We start from the raw sequence: 26,413 nt of genomic DNA, 5'->3' as shown, positions 1-26,413 counted from the left end.
AAATATGGTTCATAAACTGCTATATAATAAAACATGTGATATCTTTATTAACATCATTAATCTAATCATTAATAATAATGTAGGGACTGATATTATTTCATGGTGAGTAATATTTAAATTATATTACTTATGCTTTTGCAGAAGTATGATTGTTCCAATTGGTGCTCTTTAGATTATTAATTACTAGGGGGCCGCTTCACAGAACTAATCTGAGATAAAATCCTAAACTTACTACTTTTGGTATTCACAGAAGGCATTTAGTAGTAGTAAAGTTAGGAGTCCTAACTTTACTACTACTAGATGTCTTCAGTGAATACCAAAAGTAGTACGTTTAGGATTTTATCTCAGATTAGTTCTGTGAAGCGGCCCCCTAGTAATTAATAATCTAAAGAGCACCAATTGGAACAATCATACTTCTGCAAAAGCATAAGTAATATAATTTAAATATTACTCACCATGAAATAATATCAATAATTCTAAATAAGTAACACACTTTAATATAGAATAATGATAATAACTTGGTAACTACATTGGTGGAAAATTTGCAATGAAAAATAACTACCCTATGTTAATAAAATGGCACAGAACAAAACAATTAAATATATAACTGCACAATAGGATATCATGATAGAGCAATGCAAGACAATTTTATTTTAATCATTAGTATCAATTATTCATTGTGTCATTCTCGTATTATAACTGTTCAAAAGAACATAAAATATAAACAAGGGATCTCAAAATCAAGTCGTGAGTGGGTAAATGAGGGTGAAATCGGCATGAATATGGAGGAACCTTGATTTATACAATTTAGTCACACCCAAACATTTACAGAGGATCGTTACTAACAGGCATGGAAGTTGAGTTTATAGCCCAAAGGAAATCTAAATGCGGCTTTGAGGAGCAGTTCAGAGTTGTGGGTGAGGGTAAATTCTCCATTATTTATACATATTTCTGCAACCAGCAAATTTATTGCAGAGGCTCTTTAATCTGCAGAATCCAGTGGCATATTTCATTGGGTGCCATAACTATCACAATCTTCTCTAAGATTTTCATGATGCGGGCCATAGTGGTACATGAAGCATTTGAGGCATATACTGCCATCCACATGGTCATGTGGTAGAATTGTAAATCACTTTACTTGGAAGAGGTGGGACTTCTCCCTGTTGACCTCCTAATAAATGTAGAGGAAAACAATTTATTAACATTGGTCAAAATAAGGTAGGAGAAACATACCCTTTATGGTGGGTGACAATCATGGTCTACCAAAGGAGGTTTGGGAAGGTACTGTGGTAAAAAATGCATTTTATAGCACATTAGTTCTATAACTTTGTGAAAAATTGGTAGGATGATCAGGAAGATCTTCTTTAAGGATGCTAGACACACTTCACAAATGTTAGACTGTTCTCTTCAGAGCAGCAGCACCCGGTCCTTGCCTGGGCTGCGACTCACTGAGTAAAGTCACCTCACGGAACTCAAACCTTCTGTGGTGAATATCCAACCCTGCATTCCACTGCATGGTCTGTTCACCAAGAATACATCAGCACTGTCACAACATAGACTAGACATAGGCAATGGGGCAGGTCTAGTTCTAACAGCTGGAAGGTTGGAGAAGCAGAGACATTCTGTTTCAGTCTCATCCTTCCCGCGATGATCTCATAAGCGGCCCACTGGTGGCCTCCCCTCTTGACTTCAAGTGGGGATTTCAGCAGAAATCTTAAGGCTTCCTTTTCAAGGGGGCATCTCACCATTAAAGGCAACCAGGCTTTAATACCTCAGAAACTAGGATCCTCATTCCTTTGTAAATCTTTCAGCAGCCTCAAAAAGCAAGTGTTGGGGGGGGGGGTAGCTACATAGAGCAGAAGCAGCCAGGACACCCTCGGCAGCCTCCTTTTTAAAAGACAGAAAATAGTTGCCTAGAGTAACACCGCCATGAACATAGATGTACAGATTGCCAGATAAGCAATGCTTTGCAAAACCATGAGCGACACGCTGAGGACCAGTGCCATATGTCATTGATGATGAAATTACTGATGTCATTTATCTGGTCATGAGTTGTACATTGTCTGTAAGATTTTTTATGACTTAAACATTATTGACTACAGTAACAATGGATGTATCTGCTGTTCCTATTCTTATCGATAAAGATAATATAGAAAACTATCCTACTTTTAATCAACCATTAGAAGAGAAGAGAGAGACTACAGCCACTGACGGTGGTCAACATGTGTAATATTTGGATTTGAGAAATTCTTGTATCTAAAATTCTGGGATTGCCAACAGAATCCTAACATCTATTTGTGATCATGGTCTATGATAACAACGATGCTGAGCAACTTGGGTAAGATCAGGGGATACAGATCAGATGCTAAAACTTGACTTTGCTTTATCTTGTGATGGCAAATCACAATGGTTGACATTGGCATTAATACGTATCTCGGTTGCCTCGTTTGCTGATTCCCACTCTCCCTGGCAAAGACAGATTGCAGCTGATCCTCGGAAAATGGCCAATAAGAAGAATGCTGAGTCTAAGGGACCGGTGACTGGAATGAACTGTCTTAAAGTCTGGATGGTGTGCTGTAGGACATACTAGTAATTAATATTATGAGTGTATCAGGAGTGGGCACACTTCTACTGACTGTGTCCTTTATTTTCGAGATGCAATAAGACTCTTTATGAACCAGGCTTTTGAATATAAGGAAATCCCGCAGTAAACAAATATTGAATACAAAGGCGGTAGTGTGTGGAGGCACACCAAAGATCACAATATCCACAAAACATCAAACATCGCACAATTGTTTATTTATTTATTGTGAATGATGGTGGTACAGTCAAAGCAAAAACACGGTCGCTAAAACAGGACAAGGACAATAATCAGAGGTTTACTGTTGTAATTCATGGTTAATAATGTTCAGTGAAATGACAGTAGCAGATTGATTCAAAATATCTCAAGATACCAATTTACCAATCAGTAATGAGCAATTAGCCTAAACTCAGTTGATCAACTAAAGAATTATTTAATTGGTGAATTCAGTAAGATAAGGAAGAAGTGATCTTTTAATATGTGGCAGAGCATCCTGCTACAATGCTCCTTCCTGCCACTGCCACCTTCAGTATGCAGATGTGTGCGCAGACCTCTGGCACCAGCATAGTGCACCCACCTTGGTCCAGCTTTCCTCGGTCCATTGAAACCTGTGGAGGAACCGCCACCGAAAACACCTCAGTCCTCAGAGAAGCTTCTCCGCTTCATCCTTTTGGTTCCGTTTGCGACAGAACCATGAAGAAGTGAATGACATTGAGAACAGTGTGTTGGCCATCTGTACAGAGCTCAGCCATGCTGCCATACACTCAAGATGGTGGGTGAGTGCCCTGAAATGAGTGTGTGGCCTCAGCCGCTTGTAGACCCTCTACAGTGTTACTGCTTGTGTGGCCTGGTGGATACACATCTTATGGCCTCAGCTACTTTCTACTGACAATAGCAATGTGTCTAAAAGGCTGGCACTGCTGAGAAGACTCTGATCTAATTTTACTATTTGTCTTTTTTTCTGTGACATTTAAACCACATACAATGTGCATTTGTTATGTGTGGCTTTGCACATTCGAATATTCCATGCTCTAGATGCAAGAAAATACAATGCACCAATGTAGACAGTCTTTGCTTCAAAAATATTTTTTGAAGAGAAAACTGTTTGGTTAATAGTACATTTTCTTTTAAATACATACCATTTGTTATGCTACTGCACTCTGATTTTACACACGCATTCACCCAAATGATGTTTCTCTCCCAGGTTCCGGTGCAGGGGATAGTCGTTTTACGCCAGTATCCATTCTCCTCCAAGCTCCAGCGGATGTCCGTCATCACCCGGGTGATAGGTGGACGTGACCTTGAGGTCTACATGAAGGGAGCACCTGAGATGGTGGCCAGCTTCTGCAAGAAAGACACAGGTAAGAGCTTTCCTGTTTCACTGAATAGAAACTGCAGTTGCCCACTCCCCGTTTCATCTGACTGCACGTGCCCGCTCCCCGTTACACCTGACTGCAGGTGCCCTCTCCCCGTTACACCTGACTGAAGGTGCCCGCTCCCCGTTAAACCTGACTGCAGGTGCCCTCTCCCCGTTACACCTGACTGCAGGTGCCCGCTCCCTGTTACACCTGACTGCAGGTGCCCTCTCTCCGTCACACCTGGCTGCAGGTGCCCGCTCCCCATTACACCTGACTGCAGGTGCCCGCTGCCCGTTACACCTGACTGCAGGTGCCCTCTCTCCGTCACACCTGACTGCAGGTGCCCTCTCCCCGTTACACCTGACTGCAGGTGCCCTCTCTCCGTCACACGTGACTGCAGGTGCCCGCTCCCCATTACACCTGACTGCAGGTGCCCGCTGCCCGTTACACCTGACTGCAGGTGCCCGCTCCCCATTACACCTGGCTGCAGGTGCCCTCTCCCCGTTACAACTGACTGCAGGTGCCCTCTCCCCGTTACACCTGACTGCAGGTGCCCTCTTCCCATTACACCTGACTGCAGGTGCCCTCTCCCCGTTACACCTGACTGCAGGTGCCCGCTCCCCGATCCACTTTACACCTGACTGCAGGTGCCCGCTCCCTGTTACGCCTGACTGCATGTGCCCGCTCCCAGTTACACCTGACTGCAGGTGCCCGCTCCCCGATCCACTTTACACCTGAATGCAGGTGCCCTCTCTCTGTTTCACCTGACTGCAGGTACCCGCTCCCCGTTACACCTGACTGCAGGTGCCCGCTCCCCGTTACACCTGCCTGCAGGGGCCCTCTCCCAGTTACACCTGACTGCAGGTGCCCTCTCTCCGTTACACCTGACTGCAGGTGCCCTCTCCCCGTTACACCTGACTGCAGGTGCCCTCTCCCCATTACACCTGACTGCAGGTGCCCTCTCTCCGTTACACCTGGCTGCAGGTGCCGGCTCCCCGTCACACCTGACTGCAGGTGCCCTCTCTCCGTTACACCTGACTGCAGGTGCCCTCTCTCCGTTACACCTGACTGCAGGTGCCCTCTCCCCGTTACACCTGACTGCAGGTGCCCTCTCCCCATTACACCTGACTGCAGGTGCCCGCTCCCCGTTACACCTGACTGCAGGTGCCCGCTCCCCGTTACACCTGACTGCAGGTGCCCTCTCCCCATTACACCTGACTGCAGGTGCCCTCTCCCCGTCACACCTGACTGCAGGTGCCCCCTTCCCCGTCACACCTGACTGCAGGTGCCCTCTCTCTGTTACACCTGCCTGCAGGGGCCCTCTCCCAGTTACACCTGACTGCAGGTGCCCGCTCCCCGTTACACCTGGCTGCAGGTTCCCGCTCCCCGTTACACCTGACTGCAGGTGCCCTCTCCCCATTACACCTGACTGCAGGTGCCCTCTCCCAGTTACACCTGACTGCAGGTGCCCGCTCCCCGTTACACCTGACTGCAGGTGCCCTCTCCCCGTTACACCTGCCTGCAGGTGCCCGCTCCCCGTTACACCTGACTGCAGGTGCCCGCTCCCTGTTACACCTGCCTGCAGGTGCCCTCTCCACGTCACACCTGACTGCAGGTGCCCGCTCCCCGTTACACCTGGCTGCAGGTGCCCGCTCCCCGTTACACCTGACTGCAGGTGCCCTCTCCCCATTACACCTGACTGCAGGTGCCCTCTCCCAGTTACACCTGACTGCAGGTGCCCGCTCCCCGTTACACCTGACTGCAGGTGCCCGCTCCCCGATCCACTTTACACCTGAATGCAGGTGCCCTCTCCCTGTTACACCTGACTGCAGGTGCCCTCTCTCTGTTACACCTGACTGCAGGTGCCCGCTCCCCGTTACACCTGACTGCAGGTGCCCGCTCCCCGTTACACCTGCCTGCAGGTGCCCGCTCCCTGTTACACCTGACTGCAGGTGCCCAGCTTCCCAACAATGGACCCAGTAAAGTCTTATCCGTCCTGGACAGGAAAGGTTGCACGAGGTGTGGTGTCACTTTTCTCCATAGACATGTCATTAAATGTAAACTTTCACAATCAAATCCGAACCCTGCTTTTGACGGCCAGTTTTTAGACCTGAGGTAGGTGACATTTAAGAGCATTAACAACATCTGGACATACAAATCCGAGCAGTTAAAATTGACATATACAGTAGTATCAAGCTCAAGCGGAATATTTATTTTATTTTTTTTTAAATTTTTGTAAACCTTTATTGTGCATGAAAATAGAACAAATACGGGCCCACAACCATCAGGCCGGCCACAATACTTTTGAGCACAAAAGCAAGCAATATAATTTCTCAGCGGCATCAGGGTTGAAGAGCAGCGATCAATTAACCGTGCACTGAGCAAATTCGTGTCGCCGAGAAACAGGAGTAATGAAGGTTAATTTTAATTTTTTTTCGGACGTAAATATGAAGCAGTGAAGAATAGAAACCAAGGAGAACTGAGTCCGTACAATTATCACACAACATGAGCAGGCAAGAGCATCACATGAAACCAACCGTGAAAGCTACTACCCAGGCAGTATGGCGGTTCAGAGTAAAACAACAAGATCATCTTTGAACAATTATACGCCATGTACAGCTCAGCCCGTTCCCCACTAATCCCTATCTCGGACCCAGAACAGAAATTAGGTAAGAAAAGCGCAGAGAGATAGAAAAAATTAAGGCCCATAGAAACCAATGTATAAAACTAAAACCCTCCCCCCACCCTACACCAATGCGGAGGCTATGGCCTACCCCCCCCGGCAGAGTGTCTGTCGCCCGCTAAAGAACCCGAAATATAGACTACGGAAAGAGGAAAAGAGGGAAGAACCCCTAATAAAGAAGAAAAAGAAAGAATAAATATAACTCCTGAGATATAGGGAGAAAGAATAGAGAAATCTAATCTATACCTCCCAATGAAGAAAAAATGAGGGGAGGAGCCAAACGGACAATAAGTCTCTCGGACACCCCAGCCATACAGAAATTCCCACCCCTTATGTCGCAAAAAGAATAGAGAATATGCAGTACAAAATAAAAATAGGGAGAGATCACAAGTTCCATATCAGCACGCAATTAAAGGGTGGCCCATCCCGAAACCCCACCCGCCATTCAAGTCGATTTGTCACATCCCCACATGTGTACCAGCGAAAAACAATGTATTGTGAACATCGTACAGAGCAAGGAGAGTCACACTAGTACACATTGAAGAAGCGTTGCAAACCGAGCTCACGCTAGCCAGGAATGTACAGTTCTGCAGGAGGAATCCGCTAACCCTGGCCAGTCTGCACTCGACCCCCCGGCCAAAATCCACGCAGGGCAATCCTCACTGGCAGAACAAAGGGACAAGATGGCTGCTCCCGGCAGGGAGATGCCGTTCCGATACAAAATGGACGGGTCCATTCTCGACCAGATCCATGTACCCCACGGAATAGCGCCAGCAGATTCTCACAAAGTAGCAAAATAATGAGAGTCAGAAGCGGAGCCAAAGGAGCATGGGCACTCAGACTAAGTAGTTGATGGGTGTGTGGCGTCATTCCCAGAGGCAGCAAAGTCTCAGCAGCAACCATGGGCTCCGATGGAGGCGGTAACAGTGTAGCGCTGATGAAGTTAATGGGCACTTGCGGCAACAATGTAGCCCGGTCCGGAGTCAGGATAGACAAAGCGTCACAGTGAGGGAAACAAACCGGTGGTGTGTAATCCACCCCGGGTGTAGCAGCCTCAAGTTTCTCACACAGCGACAGAAAGCCCACACGCATTTCTGCCCGCAGATCGCGAATTGCGTCAAGAATAGAGCCATAGGTCAGAGCGGCCGGGGGTTCCATCCTCGCCACGGTCACAGGCGCGGCCCCCAAGGCAGGACAGCACCCTGGGCGCCGCAGCATAGTCCAGTTCTTGTCCGAGGCAGCGTTGGCATTCAGCGCAGTCGGATCAACCATCGCATCTGCTCCACCGGGGGAAACACAGGGGCGCATAGGCACAAGCACCGCCAAAACAATAAGGACTCAAGTCGCTATGCCAGGGCGGACACGCAAGCAGTGGATGACCCGCAATAAAAGCCCCACGATGGTAACAACGGAGCGGGAGTAGGCTTGTGAGGGACTTGTGGCATTCAAGTGTCCGCCATCATGGAAGTGGCGCAGCGTACCTTACTTGAAGGTCCCGGTAGCGGAGGCACCCGTGAAGACTCCCGGTCGGCAGGCACTCAGTGAGCAAGTGAAGGGCAGGCGCGGACAGTAGCAGATAGTAGCGCCAGTCAGGGCGCAAGGGTCATTCCGCATCCATAGCCCCTCGCAGTTCCGGCAGCCGCCATGTCCGTATCCCGGCTCGGGTCTCGGTCACAGGGGTAGAGACGGACGCGGCAGATCACTCGGCAATCTAGCGGATTCTTAGGCAGGCAGGGACCTCGGGAGAGCACCATTCAACGCAGCTCTCTTTCCCCGTCCTCTCGCTAGCACTCCGTGGCAGGAGATAGGTCAGGATGTCGTCGCGAGGGACAAAGGATCGGGGAGCCGAGAGACCACATGTCCGTTCACATCGCCATCTTGGCTCCTCCCCCTCAAGCGGAAGATTTTGAATTAAAAATGACTGTCAACACAAGACTACTGTTGAAGTGAGTTTTTGACTGCTCGGAGTTGTATGTCTGAATATTTTGCTTTTCGTTGGGAGGGTGTGTAGGATTGTGGATGGCAACCAATCCTTTCCTTGGAGAACCATTCATACCTATCTTTTGCTTTATATTGTCCCCCTAAATTTAAGTGCAGAGCGCCAACGCCTAGCTTTATACCTGGTTATCATATTTCTTTCATGTTAACAACATCTGGAAGCCTCTAGGTGACAATATCTTCCTTGTACGATGTTATATTGAACTTATCAAAGTGTAATTGACTACTTCATTCAGTGACATCTCTTTGGTTTTACTAAACATCCACAGGCGTGAGTCGAACGATGCCATGATCCCACAACCTCGTCTTTCGAAAAACAATGACCAGATTCAACTGTTTTCTAAGCCCACTTCAGTCCTCCTTGTTTTTTTTGGCTGATAAAAAAGTGAATCTCAAAAATAAATAACAACTTGGTTGGTGTGATTAACTACAAATCACTTCCTCTCTCCTTACATCTACTGTCCTGTTTACTGGCCAGTGAGGAACATCCAAAACCTGGGTAAAGGCGCTGAGACCTTCATTAAAAGTTGCATTTTAGGTAGATCTATAACTATGAGTCAAATTCAACAACTCACAATCCCAATTCTCCCCAGACATGTGACTGTCATATCTGTGATCATTGGACCCTGAATTACCTGCTCCAAGCACCTGACCCTCATTCTGGGCAAATTAGCGTATGTACTCTGGCATGTGGTGCGGAGATACCAGGCAGTGTCTTAGATTCTTGCCGCCAGGTAGGTCTTCCAGCCCCAAATACCAAGATAGTCATAATGAGCGCCTAACCAGGCTCACCTCTCAACCCTAAAGCCAGAGGCTTCTTTCTATTTGTGCTTAGTTCAAATAGGCAAGGCATTCATTCATTGGTTTATATTACAATGAAGCCATGTCTGATATTGTTATCCATCTTGCTACTTAGGACGTATAAAGATTGAAATTCAAGAAATTTGACCAATTGTGATCAAATGTCCTAAATAAGGAAAATAAATCATTGAAGACTTTAGAATGTAGGCAATGTCAATGTTCTTTAAAATTCAGTCTCAAAGTTCTACATTTGGGTAGGAATGCATTGAAATACATTGCTTGGATTCCAAGGTCTCTATCACTGATTGGGAAACTACTATTTTGGAACCTACAGCTTCACAAAAATATTTTACACCTCCTCCATATTTCTGAAACAGTGCTCCAAAATTTGAATTTTTTGCCTTCCGCCCTTTGGACAAAATCATCTCATCTAATATTTAAGGTGGACCTAAAGTGCCTTCTCTGTCAGTGGTACTTTCTGCTCTGATTAATGATCTCAGTTTGGTTGTACTTCAAGACCTGTGTGGAGAACTCCCTCAAGACAGGCCCCCTGGAGGTCAAGTCTGCCCTCGTAGTACCGTCTGACCAAGGTGGGCTGATGAGGCCTATGATGAAGCATGTCCCGTTGCGTGAGTGAGCCCACCTCATCCAATTCTTGGAATTGCTTAGATTTCAAGTAGGTAGAGAGAATAGGTAGACAGAGGAGTTCTCTGACTAGGTGCAGTGAAATATAATTATACCTATCCAACCTCTTTGTGTGTTGTGATGCACTAAATGTGTGCCACTGGCACACAGCTCACACACATTGTGTCTCCCAAAGGCATTCTTGCCTGGGCACATGCCTCAGTAATTTGGGCCATATGTGTTGTCACAAGAATTCCCATTGTATGGAGCCAAGGCCCATTGTAAAAATAGAATTCAAGCATTTGACTACTTGCCTGGTGGACAAGTAACCTGTAATTAAAAATTCAAGCCCAGCATGGCAAGTAGTAGCGTGTGTCATTGGAGCACGCTCAATGCCGCTCCTTCTGTGGGGTCGAAGCTTAAACATGATGCTGACCTCAGGCATGGCATGTTCTGGTCAGATTCCTCAAGGGAGACTGAAGGAGAAACAACATTTCCAAAACTGGAGTTCATTCCCTAGTGCAAGGGTTGGCTGAGAGAGGAAGGTTCTGCTTGTTGAAAGAGCTCTTCCGTTGCCCAAGTTAGAAAGGCCCAACAGTACATAAACATGTTCTTCATTGTGATAAAAATGAGCTCATGGTATTGTTATCTGAAACCTGTGATATTCACCCATGGATTGATTACAGGTGTAAAAGTAACAGGTCATCCTGCTTCCCGTTAAACAATGTTCTTGTGATTTGAATGAAAATAATATCTAACCTACATGTATTTACTTCTCTTACCTTTTTACCTTGGCAGTCCCCAAAGGTTTTACAGCAGAACTTGAGCTGTACACGTTGCAAGGTTTCAGAGTCATTGGCTTCGCCCACAAAGTGCTCCCGGTACAGGACGTTGCCGCTCTATCAAGGTAGGGTCTCTACTCAAACCTTTCTAAGTCCTTGCGTCGCTTACTACCCTGGCATGTTGATGGAGGGTTTCAAATGAGTGACCCACCCCAGCCCAAATGTGCTTATCCCAACCATCCTTCTCCAAGGCAGCTCCATACACGCATCCCTCTTTCGCTGAAAAAATCCACCAGCCTCTATCTCCCTTCCTCTGGGTAGTGATAGTGTATGGCCCATTTCCAAAGCACATCCTTTTCTAAGGCACCCTCCACTCGATGTGCTCAGTCCAACTTCAATGTTTGTGTCCCTGGACATTTAACCACCCGCATCGCATCCTTCAACTTTCTAGGACTATAAATATGGACGCCCTTCTTAGGATTTCTGATGCAGCGCTTGTCCCACCTCCGTGCCATTCCTCTATGGTCGTTTACGCCATATTTCTCCTGATGAAATCGCTCCCTCCAGAAACAGCCTCGATTCTTTCCTCGAAGCTTTGCCAATGATGTTTACGTTGATTCCACAAGCGCTTTGTTTCTTGCATTTTCTTTGCTCTAATTTTTCACACGGTTTGGATAATGTGATGTTGTTCTTCATTGCTGTAGTTTCCAAGACCACCTTCACCGTCAAATTAAACGGGGGACTTTTCATCGATCTGATTTCAATTCTTGTTACCTTTTCTCTGGCACGCTTTGTTATTGCCTTAAACATGCTGTCATGTTTTCACCTTGTCTGAGGTATGAGCTGGATTACACATCCTTGTGTCGGCTGTTCTTCTGCAATATCGCTGATAAAAGATTTGAAAGATCACCCGCAGTGTCATCATGCGTTCCCCTGTGGTCTCAACCACTTCGCAGAGGAATCTCCATTTACCAGAGGTTACTTTGTTAGCATACCCAACTTGTAACCTACATCAGCATCCCGGGCCTGGTTTAAAGTGGGCTGGTGCATTCCGACCCATGCAGCAACCCCTGCCTATGCATTGGTAGGAACTCAACGTATCCGGTAATTATCAGATGCATTAAATACCTCAACCTTTGTCAAATTTCAACGTACTGTATTTACCATGCAGAGTAAGGTGAGTTAAACACCAAAATCCGTTTGATATTCCCCAGAAACTGATAAGAAGTGTTATTTATTGCACCCGATGAATAACATACTGAGGCATTGCTATTAATCAGGTGCGATAAATAGCATCTATTCTCCTAATCAGGGCCTACATCCGCCTAACTAGTCCATGATTCTGATGAATAGAACTGCATCAAAGACTTTCATGGAACGTTATTACAGCACCACAGTGAACCATAATATCTATTCTTATTTATTTATTCTTAGAATAAAATTGATGAATCAGAAATATCAATTCAGTTGTTAGAATTATTATGATTTCTGACGTTTATGAAATCCTCTGCTCTTCCCTGTCCTCGGTTCTAAGTCTCTTGGGGGCATATTAACAAGGGCACTTCTCCGCTTGTTTGACTTTAAAAGACAAAAAAACGGAGATAATCTTTTTGCCCAATTTACAAGTGGGTGCTAACATGCATTAGTGCATGTCAGCACCCTTTTACCCGACGCCTCCCTTTGTATTTCTAAGATGCAAAGTGGGTGTCACTGGGAAAACAACATTGCAAATATCGCTGATGTGCACATCGCAAAATTTACAAGGCTGCCCCAGCATTTTAGCAGAAGTTTTCGCCAAAAACTAACGTCTGCTAAAATGCAGACTTACCTATCCCTAACATTGGGGGTGGATTATGCTGATACGACCACAGGGTCGTATCAGCAAGGTTATCGCCGTTTTGCAGGGAACACCAGCGATGTTCCCTGCAAAACGGCAATTTCCCTGCTATCGCTGGAATTTTTATCGCCCTGGAGAAACGCGTCGTTAATAACGCGCTACCAGGGCGATAAATTCCAGAGATAGACTGCGATAAATAAAAAACGCTAAGCGCGCTTTGCATTATTTATCGCCGTCCTTTGTTAATATGCCTCATGGTTAGATAAATGTTGGACTACTCAGAGGTGACAATTTTGTTGTAAAACTAAGTCAACATGAATCTCTTAAGTCCCCTACATATAGGATTGTAACATTCTTTATTATTTGCATTTTCAATCCCACCAATGATGCCAGGTTTGCAGATTTAAAGTGCTAAGTACCTTCCCTTCTTACCAGGAGCCCCCAATGAAAACAGCTGACACCAGCAGGACGTTAAACAATGCCTTCAAAGTTTTGGTCTTACATGCTTAAACCTTCCTAGGTACCCTTAAATTTATCCAAGCGAGTGCAAAACTAGTTTTTGAGGGGGGATAGAATATAGAGGACAATTTTCCCACAAAAAAGGTTTTGCTAGAATATTTTTGTCTGACACTTAACTCAATGACACTATTGAACTTACCAAACTTCAGAACTTCGCAGTGTTGCTAACCTGTCAATCCAAAACAAATAATGGGGGGAGTAGGAATGTTTTACGTAAACCTGGCCGGTGAACTCCGCTCCGCTCGTGGAGTTTGCGGAGTTTTCCGCACTCCGTATTACGTGGAGCTCGCGTAGTTCTGAAAAACTCTGTTTCGCGCAGCGGAGCAGAGTTTTTTCCTTGTTTCCCTTGTTTTTTTCCTTGTTCATGTTCACCAACGTCAATTTGGCGAGCGTGAGTGAGAAAAATCTACCTCCCTTTCCTAGTTCGTGATCGTCAATATCAAGTTGGTGAGTGCGAGCGTGGAAAATAGACCTCCCGGTGAGATTTCTGAACGTGGGCGGGGGGGGGAGGTGGGTTGGTCAGGTTTCTCATTGCAAGTGATCGCGTATGCTTGCGACCACTCGTGTTGAGAAACTGCCTGCTCGCATTAAGAAAGCTGCTGCTTGAGTAAAAATGTACTCGAGCGGCAGAAAGGAAAGCAGTGCTCGCTTGCACTGCGCATGGCAACCTTTGCGACGATTTCTCAGTGAGGACAAGCATCCAGCATGACCGCAAACTGCATTTTTCTGCCGCACTACGCCGCTTGGGGGGATTCACGTAGCGCAGCGAGTTTCGCATAGCACATCTCCGTGAACTACGCCCAGGGTTAGTTTTATGCTCCTGGCTTAACATCCCCAGTTTATGTCAACCCCATTCTTTTGTACCTTTTTTTCCATCCATCTGTCTGAGTAGCCATGTGGTGTCATTTGTGAACCCTCTGCAGTGGTTTACATTCAATAATGTCGCTTTGAACTGGTCTTTTCCTCAGCTCTTACCCCCTTTTTATTGACCGTTTCATTCCCTCATGTACTTCCTTCATCAGCATTGTGCATGTGTTTTTATTCTCACTTGTGGTCGGTCTACACCATTCATTGTTAGGTTTGATATTTCCTTATTCTCATTCCCAAATCCGAGTCATGGTGTAAAGAGCCAGCCCTGCCCTCTTCCTCTGGTAGTTCTTTGTTATTTGTACATTTATTCATTGTGAATATTTTAGCACTTCTGAATCATCCTATAAAGAGTTGATGATAAATGAAGGTGGGTGCAGCATGTCATTGTTCCTCGTGCAAAGAAATTCAACCACAATAGATATCCCTTTAAATCAATGCTGCATGTGGTCTGTGTGATGCCCTAAAATGCTCCCTTAATATGCTTCTTTTCATGGTTGACCCCACTTCCTCCCACTCCCTCCAAGGGTGCTGAAGCTCTGTGGCCAGCTATTTCTAGTGAAAAGTCATCTAAAAGCAGAAATAGTAACTATTTCGAACTTAAATTAATGTTATCTGTATAGTGGGTTTTCATTTTGTGCTTTAGGAATGTTGATCATTTCTATAGATATTGATGTAGCTCATTATCAGGCAACAGTAAAACATGCTGCTGACGGCGCCTTTTTTAACTGGTCTAGTTAAAACAAGTGTAGCTGATATTTCTCACCACCGTGAGAACTTAGGGGCGCACAGTTTAGGAAGACACTTTAAATCCCGCCTGCTCTGGTAACGCAACCGTGATCCACTGAAGATAAAACTTAAATAGTTCCTGATTTGGCTCTTTCTGCTCAGTTAACTTGGCCTAAGCTGCGTAAATCTGAAGTCATATTTTTAGCCAGGCCTTTTAGTTTTGAAATGTATGAGGTATAGAATATTGTTTGCATGACCCAGTTTAGGTGAACCACATATATTCACATGTGACTTTAGGGCCTCATACCTTTCACAGCTTCTTTGCAATTCTCTGCAGCCAACTGCCAGCCTAGACCTTCAAGGGGGAACACACACCGCGGAAGGAGATCCGGGGAATGGCCAGCCCTTTTAGCCCGGGCATTCTCAAGCCGTGCCGTTGTTTCGCCTTTTCGAATGAGAGGTCCCCACACTCTTCTACTCTGTGAAACGTCCAGTAGAGAGGACACAACAGGGCGCTTCTGATGTGGAGTGAGCTCTGTTAATGGTGAGTGGTGGTAGGAGGCAGCAGGGAGCTACTTAGGCCCTGATTAAGATCTTGGCGGTATTACCGTCGTCCCTCCGCAGCGGAGGATCCAAGTTCTCTGCCAAGCGGATGGAATTCCGCCTGCCATATTTAGATGTGTGCTGGCTGAACGGCCGTCCGTGTCCCCTCCATCGGTGCAGCGGACTCCTATTACTCTGTCGCAGTCAGGGTGGCAGTTTTGTGCTGACCCTGTATAGACAACACCATTGTGCAGGCAGTGTCCCGGCGGCAGGCGCCCAATGGAGGGATGCCATCATGGGTGGCACCCCTAGTTTCATTATTTTTTTCCCAGTGTCAATACACATGTGGATATTTCAACAAAACAAGTAAAAAAAAATACACACATATGCATTACACAGCTGGAAACATTGCATGAGAGAGCAACATACAACTGCACAAGTCCGCAGCCATTTCAACAGTGAAAGGGCGATGACGGGATGGGCTTCCTTTCTGGGCAAGGGGCAGCAGCAAAGGGGAGACCTGGACGATCGGCCCTGTGATGGAAAGGGGAGTGGAAACAGGAAATGAGGCCAGTTTGTACCTTATCTCCCCTACTACCGCTAACTCAGGTGTGGAGGTTTTCCCGCCACAGTTGCCTCGACAGTAAGGCACATTACAATTGGCACAGCGGTCATATTGGCTGGACTCCCACCGACAGCTGCTTCTGCCTATGGCGCCATCAATACGGATAAGTTATGCATACTGTTAGCCTCTGGTCTTGTAATGAGATTCATGGCAGAGTCGGCAGGACTCTGGTGGTCTTACATCCATGGACCCACCAACATCTAAATAGAGCGGGCAGTTCGCCAAGTAGGTGGGCGGTGATTCTGTCGAAAAGTGACAATGGGGCCATTACCACCAAGATCTCAATCAGACCTTAGTCATAGGAGGGCCCGCGGCCACATTGGACATTATGCACAGGGCACTGTGAGGATTACGTTCCCCAAATAGTCAACCAGATCAGGACCTATATCATGGTCGGCTGAATCTGGGAATGTAGAACATGGTCAAATTTTACGAATTGGTTTAGGATCACCTAACAATGCACTATTAGTTCTTGTTTTAAAAACCAAGTATTTTTGTGTGCTCTTGCTATATTTATGTTTGTTGTGCATTGGTTTTCAGCATGTGATCTTTATCATTCATATAACAGTTTACATTTTCATTCTTTGCATTTCTTTCTATATTAAGGGAAGATTCGGAATCAGACATGGAATTTATTGGATTTTTAATATTAGAAAACAGGCTGAAGAGTGAAACTAAACCTGTTTTACAAGAGCTCAACGCTGCCCAGATCCGAACTGTGATGGTAACAGGTAAATCGTGCCAACAACTGAAACAAAGATTCAAGGAAGATGTCCACATGTTGGTTTTTATATAGGAAACTCCTGGCGGGAAGCAGTGTGGTGTTGTAGGCCTTTATTGAGGGGGTAGAAAGATGATTCAAGGCTTTGCTTACCAAGGCTGGCTTCACATTTAGGCATTACCCATGTTTTACCTTTCACAATGTCATCCACACAATTTTCCCAGATGCATTCACTTTTTCGCCAACTACCAAACCTCGGGTTAAGAACTTGCTTGACAGGATTAAGGGTCATTTATTCATCCTATAGACTCTAGAGGATAAATGAATGTCTACAGTCTAAAGCATAGATTCGCTGACACGAAAGTGTAAGTATTTGAGGTATTCCATCACTTTCTAAAAAAGCACAATGAATTGAGCTCCACAGGTTAAGATTCTGATATTGGCTCCCACGTGTTGCCTAAAGATATTTAACTTTAATATAAATGCAGCTGTTCTCTTCCAGGCCTGGATCTCTATATTTGTGGCTTCAGTAAGTTACTTGGAGAAGCCTTGAATGAAATGTATACTTCAGGGTCTCAATGTCTTCTGGCATGACACCATGGGTGTGATCACAGAGGTCCTAGTCACAAGACCAAGATATGCCAAACGTCCTGGTGCTCTGTGCATCAGAGCCTCCTTTTCTCTAGGCCATGACAACATACAGCAAAAGGCCTTCAGTGTTCTGTAAGGACAAGTTGACGACACAATGTGCTGTCGCCTGCTCCCATGAATATCTACGTTTCAGTAGACTCCCAACCATTTGTGGTTGATCAACACACATGGAGAAGCAAGGTCAAGAGGCTTGTCACACCAACAGAACCCTCGCGCTCCACCACGGGGCAGAGGTGGAGTCAGACTAGTGCATGGTAAAGGTTTTCAATAAGGGATGCTTTAATTTCCACCCTTGATCAAGGGGTGGAAATGGAAAAATGTATAGTGTCACTCAACTGCTCTGTGATGTCCTGGCATGGCTTCAACCTCTCAGAGGTCCATAATTAGAAATTTAGAAATGTCTTGGCTTGGGTTTTAAAATGGCTATTGATGTTTCAGCGTAAGAGACTATAAGCAGCAGGCCTCTGCTAGGATTCCTGGGTCTGAGTCTGGAGACAGGAGACTACTTTCCAACCCTCGGCCTTGATCCACCTTCCAAGGATAGCTTGCGTCACAAAGGAGCCTCGGAGAGTCTGTTCCCTTGTGGTTTTACCAGGGTGAGCCAGATAAGATCCTTCCTGGCAGACTTGGGCCCTGGATGATAAGCAGTGATCCTAGGTTTGATGTTTGGCCCCTCAACCTATGTCAGGGGTCACCAGGCAGAGGCTCCTCCCCCCTCCAGGGGCGTTCGTTCTCTGACAGTGGCCATGGGCACCGCCCTCCTATCTTCAAAGACCAGGTCATAACTCCAGTGCCCACATTGCCTCAAGCACACACATAGCGCCAGCTAGATAGATGGCAGGTGTTTCTCAGTGACACTTCTCCCTTCTTCCTGTCCGCTTGCTCCGAGGAGCTCAGAAGTGCACCCCCTTCAGGCACAGCCTCCCATATGCAGACTCATTAGGACTTCTAGGGCAGGTAAAACTGCTTGTGGATTCATTACTGAAAAATAATAATTTAAAATAGAATTTCTCTAGAGTAAATCCGCCCTATTGGGAAAAATCTCACAATTGTCACTTCCTTTTCTGCCCACTTTCCATGGACAACATCCTTGCCCTGCACCTCAGCCCCCACAGAGCTGCCCATTCCTACCCAGTTCATGGAAGCAAGCGTGTTTACAATGCCAGAGAGCAATCTTTGAAAACAAACCTGCATGGTCCCTTTTGTAGGTTTTAGCACAACGCTGTAAGTCAGCATTGGTCTAATTCTTGTCCTAAGCACGTGTGTGTGTGCATGTGTGTGTGTGTGTGTGCATGTGCGTGTGCGTGTGCATGTGTGTGTATGTGTGCATGTGTGCGTGCGTGTGCATGTGTGTGTGTGTGTGTGCGTGTGCATGTGTCTATGTATAAGGAAGCTTGAACAGCAGCTGCAAGTTGTCCACACCGCCTTCATGCTAAACTTGTTCTATGTGTAAGGAAAGCTTGTACCATCGCTAGCACTGCCTGTGGTCAGTACGTGAATGGAGTGTGCACTACTGCTGATATGATGTACCTGTTCTATGTGTGAGGGAAGCTTGAACCGCTGCTAGTAATGCATGTGGTGGGTGTAATGAGTCCTCCTGGCTGTGTGAGGGAAGTGTGGGTGTAAAGGGTCCTCCTGGCTGTGTGAGGGAAAGTGTGGGTGTAAAGACTCCTCCAGGCTGCGCAAGGGAAGTGTGGGTGTAAATAGTCCAGACTGTGTGAGGGAAGTGTAGGTGTAAGGAGTTCTCCTGCTTCTATGAGTGAAACTGGACACTGCAGACAGCACCTGGTGCAGCCTGTATGTGGCAGTTTACATGATAAAAAAGGCAGCACTATTAGCTGTGTCAGTGTTTTATTTTTTAGGAGACAACCTTCAGACAGCTGTGACTGTTGCCAAAAGTTCTGCCATGATTTCTAACTCCAGCCGGATGATCCTAGTTGAAGCCAGTGGCCCAGAGGGTGCAAACCCAGCATCCATCACCTGGAAGGAGCTGGAAGAGAAGAAGCAACATGGGCAGAGTGGACTCAATGGATTTGGGACCAAGGTAAGGACCAGCAAGAGAGATTGTAAAGTCCTATGTTGGCCCTCTGACAGAAAGATGAGGTGTCGCGTGGATGTGGCACATCAGGCAAGATAGGCTGGCGAAGGCAAGCTGCATTCAGAGGGCACCCTGTTTCTTCCGCAGAACTCCAACATTGGCCAATGATGATTATCACCTTTTTTGAGTGTTTTTAAACACTTTATTTAAAAGGTTTTAAATCCATGACATTGAGCCTTCACAAAATAACACTTCTACGTAAAAAGCAAGTAGCTGCAAACAAACATATCTCAAGGCATACATCTATGGTGTAGGCATTGGTAAGCACTTCGTAGTATTCCATTCCGCAAGTTCATTGTCAGGTAAACATGGTAACCCCATTTTCATCGATGTCACTCCCTTATGGTGTCAACTGCTCAATCGAGCGACACGGAGTGTGCCCGGCATGCTGTGGACCAACAGCACTCTTTCTCTCTTGACCTATGCCTTAAAAAACAACCATATTTTATCAAACTTAAACATCTTATCAGATATTATGGTGGAAGGTCTTTGCATTGCATACCTTTGCTGTACTTTAGTCCATCAAAGTGAAACTCAAGGAGGTCTTGAGTGATAGTAAATCCTTCTGCCACCAGAATGTGGGTCAATAACTTATCCCTACGTGTGGTAAACAGGTAGTCACCATCATCCTCCATCAACAAGACCAGAGGGTACAGTGGGAATGTCACCTTACAAATATTCCGATTCTGTTGAAGTACCGCTGCCCGAAATCTTTTATCGATGGGCAAGTCCACCACATTGGTATGTAGGCGCCTCTTTCACCGCAGCCCACCAACACACTTCGGAAGTTCCAAAGACAACCAGAAGACGTACTTGCGTGAAATACCACCCAGCGATCAACTGATAGCCATCGGCTTTATCTTGAAACAGATGGAGGTTTTCGATGCCCTTGACTAGATATGTATCCAGTTGTCCTCTACTAAAGTTATCTCCAGATCTTGGTCCCACTTTTGTTTTAGTAATGTTTCTGTGTGTGTGATATGGTGCTCAATGCTGCATAAAAGTGGGGGATTCACTTCTTGGTGCAATCCGGTGTTAATAGGTTTTCCACTGATTTTAGGGTCCCATTTCTGTCACTTGCCCGATGCAGGGGCAGTGTAAGTCTGAATTCAGCAGACATCTTCAGGTTGAAAGGTTGTTTCCAGGATACTCTATCCAAAGTTTCTCCCTCTTGATAGAATTCGCCTAATAAAGTCTGATTTCTCCTCGAAAACCCTCAAAGTGTTTATCGTCTAAGCCCAGTCTAAAATATTTGTGCTTAATTATAGGTGACAAGGGGGAAGTACATGAGAGTATCTCTAATTTCTTATTGAATTTATCCCAATATTTCAACTTAGTACTCACAGCAAGGATTGGTGATATGATAGGAAAAGAGTCCTTAGGCTTGATCGACAGCGCGTGGAACATTGTTGGGCCCCATGATTCATTCTCCAGCGGGTTCAGGGATCCGGCACCTGTAACCTGGCAACATGAAATGGAGGCATCGCTTTTCATGAATTTCATTCTCTATATCCAACTAGCTTTCACTGACGGCTCTCTGAGAATGCTACTCACATACTGCCCATGGCGCTCCAGTTTTTATGTGTGAGTGAAAGCATTTCTCAAGCTTCTTGGATATGAAGTGAGAATTGTCTTCCCCAGAACTAATGCGGCTTCTTGACACAGATTGTGTACTTGTAACAAGATGCTGCAGATACAATGGACCAGTTTTCAAGTCATGTGACCACCAGCTAAAGCCCTTTCCTTGGAAACCAAGATCTGCTTTTTAAACTCTACATTAAGGTCTTGGGGATGCTTAGGCAAACACACCTCACTTGTTTCCAGATTCAGCATGGTCCCTTTCTTTATATCATGTGCCTCCTTTACTGCATCAAGGGCATTGGTGGAGGCATGTCACAGGGTCCGAGACCCTGCTCAGGAAATGTCATAACACTTTAACCTATACCACACAGTTTCCATGCAGCTCATTCCTGACAATGATCTGTGTTTACCTACGACACAAAAATCAGCATTAGGGATCCAGACAACAGTTTGGTTGCACACTCAGGGCAGGGGTGCACGTGGTTACGATGCACAGCAAATGTTAAGGTACACTCTGAAGGAACGGGACAGCTGATTAATTAAAGCTTGGAATACTCACGTAGCCTGTAAGCATGGCTGTGACCCTCCTCAAAAACCTTAAATGTACGAGAGCCTGAAAATTCCTGACTTCAGAGGCCTGACACAGAACATATCCTGGAGTGCCACCTTATTGTAGCTGATGTGGGTGAAAGGATGAAAAGAGTGGCAGTTGCCAGACCTGAAGTTATATACTAAACATTCATATACAGAGGCTTGGAGGTGTGAAAGAATGTGGAGTGCAGGTTGGCAATACTTTACAGTGGAGACACTACCCTAGTGATCAGACCACAACACTCCCCCACACACAGCATGAATCTAGATCTACTAATCAGACCAAAACACTCCACCCCACACACACAGCATGAGGTTAGACACCACCATAATGATCAGACTACAACAATCCCCACCACATATACAGCATGACTCAAGGCACCACCCTGAAAATCCACCTTAGTGATCAGACCACAATACTTCCCAGCACACACACACACAGCATGAGTCTAGCCACCACACTAGTGATCAGACTACAACACCTCCCACCGCCACACAGCATGAGTCTAGACACCACCCTTGTGATCCGATAACAACATACCACCACCACACAGCATGAGTCTGGACATCACACTTGTGATCAGATAACAACTCCTCCCAGCGCCACACAGCATGAGTCTAGACATCACACTTGTGATCAGACTACAACACCTCCCATTGCCACACAGCATGAGTCTGGACAACACACTTGTGATCAGATAACAACGCCTCCCACCGCCACACAGCATGAGTCTAGACACCACACTTGTGATCCGATAACAACACACCACCACCACACAGCATGAGTCTGGACATCACACTTGTGATCAGATAACAACACCTCCCAGCGCCACACAGCATGAGTCTAGACACCACACTTGTGATCAGACTACAACACCTCCCATTGCCACACAGCATGAGTCTGGACACCACACTTGTGATCAGATAACAACTCCTCCCACCGCCACACAGCACGAGTCTAGACACCACACTTGTGATCAGACTACAACACCTCCCACCTCCACACAGCATGAGTCTAGACACCACACTTGTGATCAGACTACAACACACCACCACCACACACACAGAATGAGTCTAGACACCAAGCTAGTGATCAGACCACAACAGCCCCACCGCACACACACACATCAAACCACAACAATCCCCCACCACATACACAGCATGACTCAAGACACCACCCTAGTGATCCGACCACAACACCTCCCATTGCTACACAGCATGAGTCTAGACACCACCATAGTTATAAGACCACAACCCTTCCCCACCACACACACAATGAGTCTAGACACCACCCTAGTGATCAGACCACAACAGCCCCCCACACACACACACAAACACACACAGCTTGAGTCTAGACACCACCATAGTGATCAGACCACAACATTTCCTCACCACACATATATAGAATAGGCTTAGAACCTACCCTAGTGATCAGACCACAATGCTTCCCCACCACACATACAGAGAATAGGCCTAGACACTACCCTAGTGATCAGACCACAATGCTGCCCCACCACATGTACAGAGAATAGGCCTAGACATTACCCTAGTGATCAGACCACAATGCTTCCCCACCACACACAGAGAATGAGTCCAGACACTACCCCACTGATTAGACGACTGCACTCCCCACACACAACATGAGTATGGACACCACCCTAGTGATCATACCACAACACTCCCCCATCACTCACACAGCATGAGTCTAGACACCACCCTAGTGATCAAAACACAACACTCCCCCACCACACACACACACACAGCATGAATCTAGAAACTACCCTAGTGATCAGGCCACAACACCCCCTCCACACACAGCATGAGTATAGAGACTACCCTACTGATTAGACCACAACACTCTCCCCCACACACATAGCTTGAGTCTAGGCACCACCATAGTGATCAGACCACAACATTTCCCCAACACACATACAGAGAATAGGCCTAGACACTACCCTAGTGATGAGACCACAACACTCCCCCGCCACATACGAACAGCATAAGTCTAGACACCACCCTAGTGAATAGAATACAACAACCCCCACAACATACACAGATTCTCCCTCTCTCCACATACTCAGCATGAGTTTAGACACCACCCTAGTGGTAAGACCACCACACTCCCCCACCACACACAGAGCATGATCCTTTTGTTATCTTAATACAATAGTTTCTGGAAGAAGCATACATAGGCATCATAGTTCTCCAGTTCTATATAAATAGCTGCCTGTGGATTCCTCTATGTACGCGTATGTAATTGAGCCTCTATGTCTACATATGTGTTGACAGTGGCACTTTGTTTCTCTTTCACAGGAAATGATCATTGGTATTGAAGACAGAGTCTACACTCCCGAAGTCTGCGCTAATTACCATTTCGCCATGAGTGGGAAGTCTTACCAGATTATACTGCAGCATTTCTACGGCTTATTCCAGAAGGTAGGATTGCACAGGTAGTGAGACGGGTTGTGTGTCTCAGTCAGTGGTGTATTTATCTTGAGTCTCCCCGCCCCCAGTGGGAGTTTATTTTGCATATTTCATGTCTCTCTGTCTCGAAACATCTTTAAGACCTCCTCTGATTGACAATATTGGGTCTAGAGTTCCTGAGTTTCTCCTGAGTACGTGATATGCAGGAATTCAATAATATTAGCATTGGTATACCTGTGTGCACTTGTGGAAGCACACCCAAAGAGGACCTAAATAGCAGTGGTTCACTTGCACTTGTGGAAGCTCACCCAAAGAGCACCTGACTAGCAATTGCAGATTTATAGAAGCACACCTAAAGATGACCTGGCTAGCAGTTGTGAACCTTTGGAGGTTCACAAAAAGTGGACCTGGCTAGCAGAGGTGCACTTGTGGAAGTTCACCCAAAGAGGACCTGGCTAGGAGGAGTGCATTCATAGAAGGACACACAAAGACACTTAGCTAGCAGAGGTGCACTCGTGGAAGTGCACCCAAAGAGGACCTGGCTAGCAGAGGTGCACTTGTGGAAGTTCATCCAAAGAGGACCTGGCTAGCAGAGGTGCACTTGTGGAGGTTCACCCAAAGAGGACCTGGCTAGGAGGAGTGCATTCAAAGAAGGACACACAAAGACACCTAGCTAGCAATGGTGCACTTGTGGAAGTTCATCCAAAGAGGACCTGGCTAGGAGAGTGCATTCATAGAAGGACACACAAAGACACCTAGCTAGCAATGGTGCACTTGTGTAAGTGCACCCAAAGAGGACCTGGCTAGCAGAGGTGCACTTGTGGAAGTTCATCCAAAGAGTACCTGGCTAGCAGATGTGCACTTGTGAAAGTTCACCCAAAGAGGACCTGGCTAGGAGGAGTGCATTCATAGAAGTTCACACAAAGACACCTAGCTAGCAGAGGTGCACTCGTGGAAGTGCACCCAAAGAGGACCTGTCTAGCAGAGGTGCACTTGTGGATGTTCATCCAAAGAGGACCTGGCTAGCAGAGGTGGACTTGTGAAAGTTCACCCAAAGAGCTCCTGGATAGCAGTGGTGCACTTGTGGAGGTTCAACCAAAGAGGATCTGGCCAGCAGCGGTGCACAGGAAGCCTCCAATATTCACCCAGCTGCCTATAGATGGAAACTCCTGTTCCCACTCTTACCCTCATTAATCCATCTCCCAGTGTGACCAAATGGTGATCAATCTCACATTAAGAAGTCCACATAGATGTACCTCCCTTGTGCCCTGTGAAACCCCTTGCATCACTCCCATAGTCTCAACTCTTCGTCCAGTCACCCCTCTTCCTTGCCTACATCCTCTGTAGTGTTTATTAAACCTCTGTACCCCTTTTTTTTTACCCCCTTTATCTTTACAGAGCTTTGTTGTTTCCACCTGGGATTAGTCAATCTGCCTGCTCTCAAACAGATGCACAATTGAGCTGTACCAAACTGAATTGAAGCTCACATCTAATTCTGTTTGTGTCCATACCTGCATGTTAGATTTCTTTAACTCTGCTAAAACGTGATTTGCCAGTAGATAGTTTGATTGTCACACACCTTTAATACTGGAGTGAAGTGGTTCTAGCCACAGTAGCCGTGAGTTTATAATGCCAGATTGCATCCACCATTTTGCCATTATCTTGGTGCCCCCGGTTTACATGAGTGCGACAGAGTTACTCTCTTTCCTGATTAAACTGAAATATTTGCAGGATCATCTACATTTTCTCAGTGGAGGAACATACTGTTTGTGCTTCCTCAGGTTCTCAAAGAAACTTCAGTGTGTCATCCGTACTGGCCTGCGACACGCGCCATTGGAAAGAGGATCAACGCTGTAGGCGGGACGAGGTCCATTGGGCCATTCGATTAACTGGTGGGCAATTAAAACACTAAGTGGCTAGTGGACGGGGGAGGGGCTCCATGCTGTGGGCTGGGCGGGATCCATTGGGTCCATTGGGGCATTCGATGGGCTGATGGGCAAATGGAACACAAAAGTAGCCATCGCACACTCCCATCAGGAAAAGGTATGGTTGCCTTTGGGCACCTGTTTCTAATTGTCCACAGTCCTGCTGGGGTGCTTTGGCACTGTCTGATATGACGTCACATAGGAGAATCTGATGCCCCCTTTATATCCATGTCCACAGAGACATCTGCGGCGCACAGATATTAATTTGTTTTAGTCGCATCTCTCCCTACTTTGAGACAGAGTTGTCTGATCTAAGAGAGTTTGTCGATATTGACTATAAAACAGCAGGTATTGTTCAGCCCTTTGCAGAACATGTCAGGCCCATTGCTTCTTGCATCTGCCAGCTTCCACCCCACGTGTCTCGGCAGTGAGATGTTTCGAGGGTCTTTAGAGGTCCTGCCTCACACTATTGACC

General features: G+C 46.3%; 1 protein-coding gene across 1 annotated transcript in view; it reads left to right on the top strand.

Moving 5' to 3' along the window:
• Positions 1-26,413, top strand: part of LOC147684260 (putative cation-transporting ATPase 13A4) — a 190,033-nt gene that overhangs the window by 101,775 nt on the left and 61,845 nt on the right. Inside the window, exons 15-19 of the mRNA XM_086944971.1 lie at positions 3,786-3,942; positions 10,844-10,952; positions 16,554-16,678; positions 19,182-19,363; positions 23,903-24,025. Coding sequence (XP_086801097.1) covers positions 3,786-3,942; positions 10,844-10,952; positions 16,554-16,678; positions 19,182-19,363; positions 23,903-24,025 — 696 coding nt within the window. The remainder of the gene's footprint in view (positions 1-3,785; positions 3,943-10,843; positions 10,953-16,553; positions 16,679-19,181; positions 19,364-23,902; positions 24,026-26,413) is intronic.

The sequence above is a fragment of the Lissotriton vulgaris genome, chromosome 11 (genome assembly GCF_964263255.1).
Source record: "Lissotriton vulgaris chromosome 11, aLisVul1.2, whole genome shotgun sequence".
In the NCBI taxonomy this organism is placed as follows: domain Eukaryota; kingdom Metazoa; phylum Chordata; class Amphibia; order Caudata; family Salamandridae; genus Lissotriton; species Lissotriton vulgaris.
Note: the sequence above shows the minus strand (reverse complement) of the source record. Positions and strands in the feature narration are given on the sequence as shown.